The 13,275-nt window shown below is 52.9% G+C and overlaps 7 protein-coding genes across 7 annotated transcripts; 3 read left to right on the plus strand and 4 right to left on the minus strand.

Moving 5' to 3' along the window:
- Nucleotides 1–111: 111 nt before the first annotated feature.
- On the minus strand, nt 112–780 carry APUU_61007A (uncharacterized protein; the record flags this gene model as incomplete). Its single annotated transcript, XM_041694300.1, has 1 exon — nt 112–780. One exon carries the CDS (start codon nt 778–780, stop codon nt 112–114), a length of 669 nt encoding a protein of 222 aa, XP_041560145.1.
- Nucleotides 781–1,019: 239 nt separating this feature from the next.
- APUU_61008A (arylsulfotransferase family protein) lies at nt 1,020–2,915 on the minus strand (the record flags this gene model as incomplete). Its single annotated transcript, XM_041694302.1, has 2 exons — nt 1,020–2,372; nt 2,448–2,915. 2 exons carry the CDS (start codon nt 2,913–2,915, stop codon nt 1,020–1,022), a joined length of 1,821 nt encoding a protein of 606 aa, XP_041560146.1.
- Nucleotides 2,916–4,493: 1,578 nt separating this feature from the next.
- APUU_61009S (Zn(II)2Cys6 transcription factor) lies at nt 4,494–6,766 on the plus strand (the record flags this gene model as incomplete). The annotated part of the gene is made up of 6 exons (XM_041694303.1): nt 4,494–4,561; nt 4,609–4,922; nt 4,967–5,043; nt 5,093–5,679; nt 5,731–5,889; nt 5,938–6,766. 6 exons carry the CDS (start codon nt 4,494–4,496, stop codon nt 6,764–6,766), a joined length of 2,034 nt encoding a protein of 677 aa, XP_041560147.1.
- A 35-nt stretch (nt 6,767–6,801) lies between these two features.
- Nucleotides 6,802–8,807, minus strand: APUU_61010A (uncharacterized protein; the record flags this gene model as incomplete). Its single annotated transcript, XM_041694304.1, has 7 exons — nt 6,802–6,963; nt 7,036–7,314; nt 7,375–7,841; nt 7,896–8,247; nt 8,296–8,434; nt 8,481–8,520; nt 8,567–8,807. The coding sequence occupies 7 exons, from the start codon at nt 8,805–8,807 to the stop codon at nt 6,802–6,804; spliced, it is 1,680 nt and encodes a 559-aa protein (XP_041560148.1).
- A 300-nt stretch (nt 8,808–9,107) lies between these two features.
- Nucleotides 9,108–9,904, plus strand: APUU_61011S (uncharacterized protein; the record flags this gene model as incomplete). Its single annotated transcript, XM_041694305.1, has 2 exons — nt 9,108–9,709; nt 9,775–9,904. 2 exons carry the CDS (start codon nt 9,108–9,110, stop codon nt 9,902–9,904), a joined length of 732 nt encoding a protein of 243 aa, XP_041560149.1.
- Nucleotides 9,905–10,279: 375 nt separating this feature from the next.
- APUU_61012S (NAD(P)/FAD-dependent oxidoreductase) lies at nt 10,280–11,815 on the plus strand (the record flags this gene model as incomplete). Its single annotated transcript, XM_041694306.1, has 4 exons — nt 10,280–10,523; nt 10,578–10,867; nt 10,917–11,502; nt 11,550–11,815. The coding sequence occupies 4 exons, from the start codon at nt 10,280–10,282 to the stop codon at nt 11,813–11,815; spliced, it is 1,386 nt and encodes a 461-aa protein (XP_041560150.1).
- Nucleotides 11,816–12,211: 396 nt separating this feature from the next.
- On the minus strand, nt 12,212–13,241 carry APUU_61013A (uncharacterized protein; the record flags this gene model as incomplete). The annotated part of the gene is made up of 3 exons (XM_041694307.1): nt 12,212–12,361; nt 12,412–13,045; nt 13,090–13,241. 3 exons carry the CDS (start codon nt 13,239–13,241, stop codon nt 12,212–12,214), a joined length of 936 nt encoding a protein of 311 aa, XP_041560151.1.
- Between the last annotated feature and the right edge of the window lie 34 nt (nt 13,242–13,275).

Genomic DNA, 13,275 nt, shown 5'->3' on the forward strand with positions numbered 1-13,275 from the left:
CTCGAATGAATGAAAAGAGATAAATGAATGAAGTGTTATTCTTGCAACGTATCAGTGTTGAAAATGCTGCCCCATCTCGCAACCACTAGGTCGTATCTCTGGGCACCAAGTCTATTGCTGGGCACAGGCTGGACGCTCTGGTTGTATCTCGGACAGCAGTTGATTTGGTTGCTGATAGGTGTGGTCTTGTATATCTTCGGCCGGTGCATCAGAGGTCGGAGTCTGTTCAAGTCGGTCCGCCAGGGTCTCGATGATAATCTTCTGGACAGCAACCACGTCCATGAGCAACTTGATGTCGGCCTCTGACTGTTCTGTTGGGTTCTTGGGCTGGGGGTCATCCAGATCGACCTCGTCGACTGCCATTGCTATCTGAATGATATCCTCCAGACTACACTCCATTCCAGTGCTGGTAAAGGTGGCAAGTATCCCGTTCAGGATCTTCCTCGAGACCCGATCAGACACACTGCGGACGAACCAGGTCACGGTGAGTGATTCATATTTGGACGGGAGTGTGTATACAAGCTGCTTGAACTCATAGGCGTGGTCCTCGAGCAAGTGCCTCCCCTGTTCCATGTACGCCAGCCTCTCCAGGGTGAGGAGGTAATCCGGTAGTTCTAAGCTTGGGAATAGCTCCATGACCTTCTTCATAATCGAGACCCGGCCGCTTCTGAAGTCGCTAGTCTCGTAGTTGCTGTGTTGCATGTGGAGCATACGGTATTGGCATCGTGCAAGCCTCGTGTAGTCCTCCCGGTCCTTTCGTCCTGACGCTGGTGTCTGCATGGTTGTGATAATGTAGGTCTTCGAGCGGGTGCAAGAGCAATCGTCTAGTATGTAGTAGAGCGACGACAGCGGTTAATGCTGTTTAGGAGTAATGAACGGATGATTCCCCGACGATGAAGAGGGAGAGTGGAAGGCAACGGAAGGTGAGGCCTCACTCGTTCCGTATTAGGAAGGCCACACCAAGACTCCGGAGGTGCCTACAAATGTAGATTCTCCTGCCAAGGGGTTGGTAAAAGGAATCAACGAGGGTCACGGTCGGCTTCGTTGCGCTCACGCTCACGGACTGGAATCAAATGATATTCACTCTGACGCCAGGGAGCATGGCGACGACCTCGACAGGAAGGCCACATTCGGTACACCGCAGCAACCAGGCCGCACGTACCGGCGACAATGGCGATTCCAATAATCAAGTAGCGTAGATCGAGCACTTCATCAGCAGAGGATTCATCAGAATCTCGCTGCAGTGGGACTGTAAATTCCAGAACATTCCCCTCCGCATCCAGTGCTGCCAGACGGAATATCGGACTGTCAAAGTCGCTTGGAAGGGGGATTTCGGTCTCGAATCCTGTCTTTGCGAATTCTCCTAACGCGACAGCATCACCGTCAAGGTCCAGCTCACCGGTGATCGTGTTGTTGAGGGTGAAATCCAACGTCTCAAGTCGCCAGGCTGCGACTTCGGTGGCGCCGTTCCAGCTCACGTAGACCATATCCCCAGACACGACAGCGTCAGGTTCAGTCTGGGGGCTCCCGGTCCATTCTCCCTTGAGCACACGGTATGAGTTGACACGCCCGAAATTAAAGTAAGCGGAGGCCCCGAAATGCACATTGCATTCCAGCTGTCCGTCCGCGCTGAACTCGCTGTATGCTGCACTGTGACCCCAGGCAACGAGGACACGATCGGTACCGTTGAGAAGCTGCACATTGCCTTGAGAGACAGTCTGGATGTGAAATGGATGGTAATACTCGGCGCGCAGAGTTGCCTGCCGGTTTGGGATATCAAGGGAGACGACCATGCCCCGGCTCGCAGACTCTGGGTCATCACCGGAATGGGCTGAGTTGTCGAAGATGGTCAGGCTGTTCATCTCTGGATGCCAGCGAGCATCGTGCTGCCAGGCAAAGCTCGTCGCTTTACCGTCGGAGAGATCTTGAAAGTCGTTTGCCTTGCCACCAAGAGTCCAGAGAATCTCGCCCGTATCCTTCGAGACGCAGATGACTGTGTGGAAATGCCTCGCCGAGATGAGGTAGTTCCCGTCTGTATCCTTGTCCACGCTGTTTATATGGAAGTAATCAAAGGCAGAGTCCCGTCGATTGCCCGCCGGTGCCGCTAGAGGGTGGTACGTATTGTTGATGTCAAGGTGCTCTGATGCTCGCCATTCGAAGATCAAATCGCCAGCTGCAATGTCGATTTCCTGGAACAAACCGTCGTATATCCAGCCAAGCTCAGGCCCGCCGACCGAGGTCAAATCCGCCAGAGTAGGGTCGTATATCGTCACCAGAGCTGTATCGTCGGCCGAGATGTGGAATTCGTGCAGGTCAGCGCCGTAGTTTCCGACCGGATTGATCACGTAGCGAGGCGTATAAGTCGAGTCGAGCTATAGAGAGTCTGTTAGAGCTTGCTCTGCATCTGGAAATGCCTGCCAAAGATCTGGAAATGACCGGTAACTCACCATATACCACGTCCCGAACCCTCTTCCTTCAATCTGGTTGCCCTCCCAATATGTCAGGAAGTCCTCGCCGCGATACTGCTGGACTCTGAAGTCCTGCGTTGTCTCCCAATTATGCTTCATCCACACCAGCTCCCCCTGGGCATCCAGAATCATGGGCCCCGACTGGGGAACCGAGTCTCCGCGCGGTGCGAGAAACGTATAACGCGAGTCACATCCAGCACTGCCTTCGGGCTCGACAATCTCCAGGACAGGCGACTCATCTTCGAAGGAGACATAGCCCCTTGACGGACCAAAACCGTGGGCGCCGAGGTCGTACCAGCTCAGACCCAAGCGGAAATCGAACCGCAGCAGCTGCGGCACTGCAAAAACGTAAAACAGGTAGACAAGACCTACGATCGCACTCGCAATTGCAGGCCAAAGCAGAGAACTCCGGTGCTCGAGGCAACGGCGAGGCGCGGCGCAATACATCAGGGCAGGGCGGATGGAAAGCAACGCACCTCTCGAGCAGCGGAGGGAGGCAGAGACTGATAAATGAATGCCATGAATCAAGATAACTAACCTAACTCGCGAACGAACCCACGCTGACGCATGCCTCGCGGAGCAGTATGAACGATTGAGTGCCAAGGGGCTTGTCCACGCGGTTAAAAGGACTATCTCAAGAGACAGTGGGGTCTTGATGATACAGGGGGGCTTCTTCTCAATGCCGATTTGCCAGTATCCGACAAGTTCTCCAGATTGACTTCCGAGTTTGTCTCCTGGATCCACTTGCCCACCGCGTGGCGCATCATGATCCCCAGCAGGATGCGAGTCATCGGTGCAGCGTTGCAGCGTGGTACAGCCTTTGACAGCAGAGTCGGAGTATACACTGTAGAGATCTATCCAGTGCTACTTTTGTATGGAGGCTAAAGTATCTCTGGCCATATCAAGCAGGAGTGCAGACTGCAGAACTGCCAAAAGGCGTGGAGCACAACGTTCTTGGCTCATCCACCGTGGGCTCGTGGAGAGATAATCTGATTGCATTATTGGATCACTATTGGATGAACTCCAACTTCATTTGGGACCTTCTCCACGCTCTCTGCAGAATCAACAGAATCATCTCAGGGGAACCTCGTGCCGACAACGACAACGGCCAATAACGCTGTCCACAGCCCGCATCAACCGTGGAACGGGGACGAACTACAAACGTATTGGGCAGGAGGTTTTGTTTTTCGTATCAAGTCTCGGACTTGTTCCAGCAAGGAGAGCTCCTTATTTCCGAGTTGCATTTGTGCTGGATCTTATGCTGATATTATGCTGCCTCTTGTGCTGGTGCGCAATCAGACTGCCCTCGATGGTAATCCGCGAAGAACCGGCCACCGTGATCTCTCACAGATACACTCCCTACGCTGTATACGCGGCTGAAACGCATCTACACCGTTGGTATATTCGTGAAGGTCATCAGTTTCAATAAAACCCAAATTAAACCTCCCTGTCACATTAACACCGACCGAAACACCCACTCCCCTGTCCCCAGTATCCGTAAAGCCAACGCAACTGAATGCAATCATTTCAGCGTTCGCAGTTGCTCACTCCCAAAATAACCACCCATAGACAAGAAAAGAGGTGATGCTGGGTTAGGTAAGGGGTTGCCCTTGTATAGAGCTCATCTTGTCGCTTGACAGCCTCTGCCACGCACGAGTCCGGCCTGACTCTAGGTTGGGTATTTTTGAACGAATAGCTCAAGGAAAGCCAATTGCCCACTAAACGGTGGAATGCTGAATGTTCAGAAATCCAGCTGTATCTGCAACGGTGTTGGTCCTGCCCACTGCGTATACCGCATGCCAACCATGTACTGCAGTTAGGGCATAGATAAAGAACACACTACCCTCCATCCACATTTACATCTGAACCAAAGAAATTGCTGCAGATGCGATAAAGAAACCGGATTATGCCCGAACAAGTTAGGATTACCCCGACTGACCCCTCACTGATAGCGGAGAGGTCGATACGGATGCCAGCCCAGACTCTCTTACCGTCATTCATGATCAGAAACAACGGGAATTCCCAATGGAAACATACGAGAGAAGTACAAGTAATCATACAGCTCGCCCCGGCAGACGACGTGCCTCTCTAGCGTAAGTCGCACGCAGCCTATCTACTCGAGCAACGCTCACAGCGCCAGATGCGACACCTGCCGACGACAGAAGGAAAAATGCGAAGGCGGGCCTCCATGCTGGAGATGCCAACGACTGGGCCGACCGTGTACAGTCCGCGGTAGTGTCCTGTCAAGGAGATATTCCGCTGGTGTTCACAGCCAGGAGAACACGTCGCGAGTAGAGGGCTTGGAACGGATCGTGCGCCACTTCCTGGGAAACGTGTCGCTGGACGAGGAAAATGTCGGTCGCATTGTCGCGAGACTTGGAGGGGCTTCACAAGGGGATGCGCCGAACGTGGACGAGCCGTTCGATGTGCAGTTTGTGTCGAGGGATATCGCGCGTGAGTGCCTTGAACTGGGGGAGATGCGGTGCTGATGTTGGTAGACTACTCGGGGGAGTTTTCGCACTGGAATTTCTCGCAGAAGCTGAGACGGAAGATCGGCCAGATCGAGAGGTTCAGGGTATGAAATCTATCTATATAAAATTGGCTATTGATGCTGATTGTTACAGGTCAAGGAGTACTGGCGCCCAACGCAGCTCCAGTCCTCCATCCACCTCGTCTCCCAAGCAATGAACCACCTGCCTCCGCGACCAATCACCGAGTTCCTCATTAGCATGTTCTTCAAATATGCCGCCGTGAACGTCTTCTACATGGAGCGATCCTGGATCCAGGAGCGGGTTGAGCGCTGCTATGCCGCATCGACAGAATACACCCTGAGCGATATCCCCTGGGTATGCTCGCTCTTTGCGGTCCTCGCAGTCGGAACACAAGTCGCGCATATGGAAGAGGGTCAAGAGGATAATGAAGACCTGAATCTGTGCTCAGAGGACTCGGTTGGGCTCTCGTTGTACCATATCGCATGCCGCCTGGTGCCTGATGTGCTCCTGGTCGCGTCCCACGAGAGCGTACAGGCTTTTCTCCTGCTTGCACTCTACGCACTGCCCCTGTCTACCGGGGGCCTGTCTTACTCGTATCTGGGGATTGCAGTCAAGATGGCTATCCAGAATGGAATGCATCGGAAATACGTAGGCGAGTGCGATCCCAGGATTATTGAAACGCGGAATCGAGTCTTTTGGACCGCATGCACGTTGGATAAGTGAGTCAGATCAGAGAGTCTTCAGTATAGACAGCAATTAACAGATAATAGGAGAATAAGTATCTTCCATGGCCGCCCAGAATCCATAGCAAAGTCAGATATCAGCACCGATCTCCCATCCGATGCGCCGTCCTTTTCGTCGCCCAACTACGTTAATATGATGGCCTATATCAAGCTGAGCTCGTGGTTGGGAGAAGTATCAGAGACACTGTACGTTAATGATAAGCCCTTAAAGACCATCTATTAATCTCCTTGCAGTACTCTGCTTCGAAACTGCCCGAAGCGCTTCATATCCGAGTACCTCGACCGTCTTATCGAACTCCGAACACATCTAGGGCAGTGGTGGGATTCGCTCCCTTCGACCATCGAATGTCGTGATACGACGCCAGAAAGTCCGTTGTTCCGCCAGAATTCACACCTGAAGATGACATACCTGCTGATCTATGTCTACATGGGCCGCCCATTCATGTTCGCCAGCGACTGGACAGACTCTCCGGTAGAAGAGCATGTAGACAGTGACCCTAGAGTAGTTCTAGTCCAGGGCTGCGTGAAAAGCGCCCTCGAGATTCTGGATACTCTCCAGTGCTTATCAACCAATACAGGTCTCTGTCGGGCGTCCTATACAGAGTTCAGCTCGTGTCGCGCTGCACTCCTCGTCATACTCGCAGAACGACTCAACTCGCGCAAGCTGCACCGCTTCCAGGACGAGCTGAGCAGGGGAATGACCATGATCCGGCGCATGACGGGGGGTAGCTCCTCAGAGTCTGAGATCTCCTATCTCCAGTCACTGGATGCCGCGATTCGGCAGTCCTCTCTAGCTGTGAACGAGGCTGGGCGTAATGGACATACTCCCCAGAATGAGCCCTCTGCGTACACTCAATTCAAACACTGGACCAATGCCATGAAGCAGGATACCTACCCGGGGGGCATAACAGACCTAGAACTGTCATCATTCAGCCCGCTGTCATTCCTAAACTCGGAACCTCGACTCGGAGAGGGAAGCGAGGTGCAGGAATTGCTTAATACATGGCCGAGTGATGGCTTTGCATTGGACCCTAATGTCTTTTCTCCCCTTCAGACTGGATGACTGGACGAATACTGCTATGAATAACGATATCATGCCTAACCAAATACCACATACTGTACACGTTTCAACCAGGGCGTCTTCTTTTTCCCTCCTTCTGCTTCTAGATTCATCTCTCTCACTCGATCCTGCTCGTCGAAGATAATCGCCGGCGAGAAATCCATCTCGCTGCCTTTGACAATCCTCGTCTTAAACCACCACTGTAGCACGTTAATATCTCTCCCGCATTCTCAAAAAGCTTTATGGCATAAAGCAGACAGATAGACACTCACCTTATAGACAAAGTAATCAAAAAAGAACAACGGCGCCGCAAGATACGTCGAGAAAAAGCTCTTCGCAGACCCCTTCTCCCCGAACGGGAAACAGGCAAGGTAGAACTCACACCCGAATATAAACAGGACGATGACGAGACTAAAGTATTGCGCATAGGGGGTTAATAGGCCCTTAAACGGTAGATCGCGGAGATTCTTCCCTTGGACGCGCAGACCCTGTCGGAAGCGAAGATGCGCGATGTAGATTGAGGCCCACTGGAAGAGCGTGGCGATTGCGACCTGCAAGAAAGAATTATGGTATTAGTGACAGGGAAGTGATCTATATATGAAATGGCCTACCAAAGACGAAAACCACCCGTAGACAATGATCCCCGTGCTATCAACATTCAGGTAACAAAGCCCGCCGCCCAGGACCAGGCAGATCGCAATCGAGACAAACGGCCTCCCACTTTTATCCTTTTTGCCAAAGAACCCATGGATGATATGCAGATCCGACAGGGCCGTGAGACTGCGACTAGCAACATATACACTTGTAATACCGCAGCTGATGACACTCAGGAAAATGAATCCGTTTATTGCGTGCGCCAGGCCCCAGACATCAGCGCGCTTAAGCGCAATCACGAACGGACTTCCCAGGGTTCCACTGCCGTCGACGAGATCCGGGTCGTTGTAAGGAACGCACATGCCAACGAGCCAGATATTGACGACGAAGAAGGTGAACATGCGCCAGAAGACGGGGCGGACGGTCTTCTTGATTGTGTGTCTGGGGTCGGCGACTTCGCCAGCTATGACTGCGATGTGCTCGCCTGGGAGTGTGAGTAAATCGACTATATAGTAAATAGAAGTAATTAGGTAGATACCTCCGCCGAAGCTAAACGCAGCCTGCACAAAACTCTTTGCAATCCCCTTTATCCCGTTGTGGAATGCTCCTGGTGACTTCCAGTAGTGGAAGATGATGGGCCCGTTGGTGGCAGCGATGCCTCCAGATGTCATGATGAACATGAAAAAGATCATGAGCACGACGGCGACACATTTGATAAACGACATGTAGTACTCGATGTAGCCGTATACCCGGACGTGGAAGACGTTGGCAAAGGCCATGACGGCGAGGAAGATGGTTATATACGCCGCCAAGGGGAGGGCGCTTGTCTGCTCCCAGAACTGCAGGACACTGACAGCTGCTGTGATCTCTGCTGGGATAATCATCACCCACTGCGCAGTGAGCAATGGCCAAGCAAGTTGGAGGGGAGGTCTACTCACGGCAAACCAGAAGTTGATACCAATAGCAAAGCCAAATGCTGGATCCACGAACTCGGAGCACTGGCGAATGAAGCCGCCATGGACTGGCATATATGTAGTCATTTCTCCGATTGAAGAGTACTGGGCGTATACAATGATCCTGGTCATCTATTAGCAATACACTCTGAGTTTGGACTGGCACTTACGCTGTCAAAGTATAGGTGATGGCGAGCCCAGCAGGACCAGCTGTCTTCATCAGTATCAGTATAAACACGAGTATAGATAGAAATACCGTAGTATAAGGCCTGCCCAGTTCCAACCCAGAGCCCAGTGCCAATACCTGCCCCAAAAGTCATCATCATCACCTTCCGCCTGGTCAGAGAGCGATGGTATCCGACATCGTCAGGATTGATCGCTGTCGCACAACCCTTAATCTCAGTTGATGTTGTAGCCACACGCTCAATATCGGCCTGTGCATTAACAGCGTCCTTTGATTCCATGTCGTGGCCGACCGACTTGAGAGCATCGCCCATGGTGCTAGAGTTCGTATACCGCCAGTAGGCATACCGGGCTGGCCAGACCTGGGAGAAGGCCCTTCATATGCTAATGTCTCACGAGACCATTCTGTCCCATATCGTCTCCAACTGCTCTCTCTGCCATCCTATCAGCCCTCGTTCTGGACCGGCATTGGTCCACCGGAATTGCACCGGTTGATCAGCGACTGCCGCCGGGATCGAGAAGTGGGGGAGGGGCATGTACTTGATAACAGCCTTGTCCTTTCTCTTTATTCAACCCGTGGTACTACACTGTATCAGTCAACACCTACCGCTATCATGAGCTCCAAAAACGTTGTCTTCGACGTAGTCGGCACCCTCGTCGGCTACGACCACCTCTTCGCCGCCATCGACCACCAACTCGGCGAGCGCCTACGCGCCGAAGGCATCAAGCCCTCACTGCTAGGCTACACCTGGATCGAGGTCGCCGAGCGCGAATACACATACCTCAGCATGTCAGGAAAATACACCGTCTTCGCCGACGTCTTCCGCGCCCTGTTCTACCGGATGCTCTGGATGGCCGGGATCTCTGAGCCGCGCGAGTTCGCATCAGATAAGGACCTCGAGTATATCATGGAGCAATATGCCGGACTCACAATGCGACCTGGTGCAGCGGAGTGTGTGCAGAAGCTGCGCGATGCTGGGTTTAGGGTTTGGTGCTTTACCGCGGGGGATATCAAGCGGGTTGGTGGGTACTTTGCGCGTGCGGGCATTGAGATGGCAGCTGAGGATCTGCTCTCGTGTGATTCTGCTGGTGTTGGGAAGCCTGACCCTGCGGCGTATCGGCCATTGCTGGATAAATTGGTCGCGGAGAATGGGGGCAGGGTGCCTTGGTTTGCGGCTGGGCATATGTGGGATGTTTCGGCGGCGAGGAGGGCTGGGTATGTTCTCTACCGAGTTTAGTCGTTTTTCTGGGCTGGCCAAGATACTAATATCACTTTTACAGGTTTAAAGGGGCGTATTCGTCAATCTGGGAGAAGGAACCGTTGACGGAGCTGTTTGGCGAGATGGATGTCATTGATGAGACTTTGCCCGGAATGGCTGATAAGATCATTGCGCACCAGACTTCTGCCTAATATTATGTAGTTGTTCATTTACTTTTTATACTGCCTTGATATGTAATCTATATTTAAATGGTAGTAACTAAGTCTTCGCGACTACCAACTCTCCCCCTGATATCAAATGCAATATACACTCCAATATACTCCGATAATACAATCTCCAACAAGATAACATTCAAGATAACCCTCGGTTACTATCGGCAAAGACCACCATCTCCACCTGATATCTCCATCCTAGCCACCGGCTTCATCCCGGCGGGAACTCGCTCCAAACCGGCGGCCTCTCCCACCGGAGAAATGTCCGCAAGTCGCCGTGACATAAAAGAACAATCCATCTATCTTTGGTCAGTCATTCTTGGCCCAGCCCACACAGATAAGCTTCCAGCCAGCATGTCAGCACCTTCGCTCGCGCCCAACTCAATCACATCCTTCTGGCGAACCGAGCCTCACCATCTTGACAACCATCGCTCCACCGAGTCTCTCCCAGCAGAATGTGACATTGTGATCGTGGGCGCGGGGTATGCCGGTGCATCTGTAACGCATCATATCCTAGAGCAAACGGAGAGTTCGAATCGCCCGGCGATCGTTATCTTGGAAGGCCGGCAGGCCTGTTCAGGCGCGACGGGGAGAAATGGTGAGTCACTCTCGTTCAGATCGAACTGGTATAGCCTTTCCTGAATACATGTAGGCGGCCATCTGAAGCCAGACCCGTACAATCGCATTGCAAGTCTAGCAACCGAGCATGGAGTCGATGCGGCGACTGAGGTGGCGGAGTTCGAGGCACGGCATGTTGATGCTATACAGCGCTTGGTTGAGGAAGAAAAGATCGACTGTGAGCTGACGGTGACCGACGCAATTGACGTACAGCTTAGTGCAGGGCATGCCCAGAGTCTCAAGGATGGATACGACCGGTTAGTCGCCAGTGGCTGCGAGCCTACGAAGAAGACACGGTACATCGCGCCTGCAGAAGCAGAGAAGGTACTCCATCCTGCAGCCCTCCAGATGATGGAGTGACTAATGGGTACAGTTCTCAGGGATGAAGGGGGCCGCTGCTTGCTTCACCTACAAAGCAGGGCACCTATGGCCGTATAAACTGGTCATGCATCTACTTGAAAAGGCTGTCCAGCGTGGAGTAAACCTGCAAACACACACGCCTGTCACTTCTATCATTGAATCCCATTCACCATCGACCAATCGCTACATAGTCCACACTCCCAGAGGCACCGTCGCCGCAAAGAAAGTCATAGTAGCAACCAACGGCTACACGTCCTCCATCCTCCCCCAATACAAAGACCGCATCGTGCCTGTCAGAGGAACATGCAGTCGGATTATTGTCCCTCCCCCTTTCAATACTCCTAGCAGGCAATTAACCAAGACGTACACCATCCGACACAACAGCTGGAACTACGACTACCTGATCCCCCGCAAGGACGGGAGCATTGTTGTCGGCGGCGCGAGACCGGCATTCATCAATAGCCCGGATAATTGGTACAATGTCAGCGATGATAGTCGTGTCCTAGAGTCGGCGGTGCGGTATTTTGATAATTACATGCAGAGGCATTTTGTGGGTTGGGAGGGGAGTCATGCATATACAGACCGGGTGTGGACTGGGAGTACGTGACCCATATTGACTATCTATGTTTATACTCACCCCTATTAGTTATGGGATACTCTGCCGACGGCCTTCCACATGTCGGACTGGTCCCTGGAAAGACAGATCAATGGGTCATTGGCGGCTTCACCGGACACGGTATGCCGCAGGTCTTTCTTGCGGCGGAGGGTCTGGCCAGGATGGTTCTCCAGGGAATCGGTTTTAGGCACAGTGGACTTCCACGGCTGTTCGAGACGACACAGGCAAGACTGGACTCGAAGGCAAAGCACATAATGAAGACTGTATACGAGGAAAGGACCGTGTCACGGCTTTAGAGCTGACACTATGATGCTCTCATATACTCTTGGAAAGAACTGCCATTGTTTACATAATACACTTCATAGTCTTTGCTAGATACTCTCATTAAAATCGACATCCTCACTGGTGGAAGCTCAACGAGTCTGAACCTCGACAGTCATGACAGTCAGACAGAAATGACTCGAACAGTTATGCCGTCCCGATTAGGAAGGCGACTGGTCTGACTGAAATGGAAGGGATCGGCAGTGTGGAGGCCACATGACGCCGACCGTCACCTACCCCTCCTCGTCCCAAATAGGCAACTGCAGCCACTCCCCACTCCGATTGTCCTTCGCAGTAACATTAACCACATCGTCGCCTCCTCCCCGGTTTCCTCCTCGCCTCCTTCTCTCGTTTCTTCATCGTGTCAGTGTTTATTCTCGTCCCCTGGCCCGCATTTCCATCCACTCGTCGACGATTCCTGCATACGACCGTGGTCCATACACTGCCACCAATTCTTTCCACCACCGTCCACCTGCCCGGTACCGATTCAGCCCGAGGTCGCGCATCAACATGTCATTGTACTATGCAACACCGTCAGCACACAATAACACAACGCAGTTTCAACACTTACCGGAAGCGTGTCCACGTTCAGTGCCGTGCCAGTTAGACCGCTCCACACCACATCCTCTGCCACACTTTCAAACACCTTCTCTGGATTAGAGAGAGGTCCGTCGCAGATCTCGTCAAGTCCGCCAGTGAGGAAGGCCACTGCCCAGAGAGCTTGCACTTCGGCCACGACCGATACTGCTCCGTTGTAAAGCGCCCCCATGGCCGCAAACGAGCGGTCTCCCTCTGCAATCAGCGATGGCGATGCGATGCGTCGGTATAGGTGATGGACACCACGCGTTGGTGGCGCGGCATGCTTGAAGAGGCTGGCGTCGAGGTCGGACCGCATCTTGGACTCGACCTCTTGCTCAATGGGCTCCCAGTCATACTCCGACCCTGTCTGGTATGGCAGCCCGAGATGCGCACCCAAGGCAGGAGGATCGAATGAAATTGGAACAGCAAACTTCCACCCCGTTGCGTGGACAAGGAGGTCAACGGCTGGAATATGAGTCCCATCGCTGAGATCAATACTCGTGTCTGGCAATTTGCTCGAGACTTGGGCAATGCTTGCTCGATGGATGTGAACATTTGGATCACGGATCGTCTCCCAGAGATCTGCGTGGTTGGCGATTCCACCAATCGACGTGCATTTGATTGCGCTGTCCTATCAGCCTATGGACTACAGGGTTCTGGGCTATCTTACCTCGCTTCCGGACGCAACCTGTCCATCTTTGGGTGCGAATCGTAGTTTGCAAAGGCGTGAATATCCGCGTCGACCTGCTTCCACAGATGGGCTATCGCCGCTCGGCCCAGTGCGTTTCCATGGAGCAGCCGCCGTACCCAGGATCCCTCCATTCGGGGGAGCAAGCTTGAGCCCGGCCACGTAATG

The sequence above is a fragment of the Aspergillus puulaauensis genome, chromosome 6, assembly GCF_016861865.1.
Source record: "Aspergillus puulaauensis MK2 DNA, chromosome 6, nearly complete sequence".
NCBI lineage: Eukaryota > Fungi > Ascomycota > Eurotiomycetes > Eurotiales > Aspergillaceae > Aspergillus > Aspergillus puulaauensis.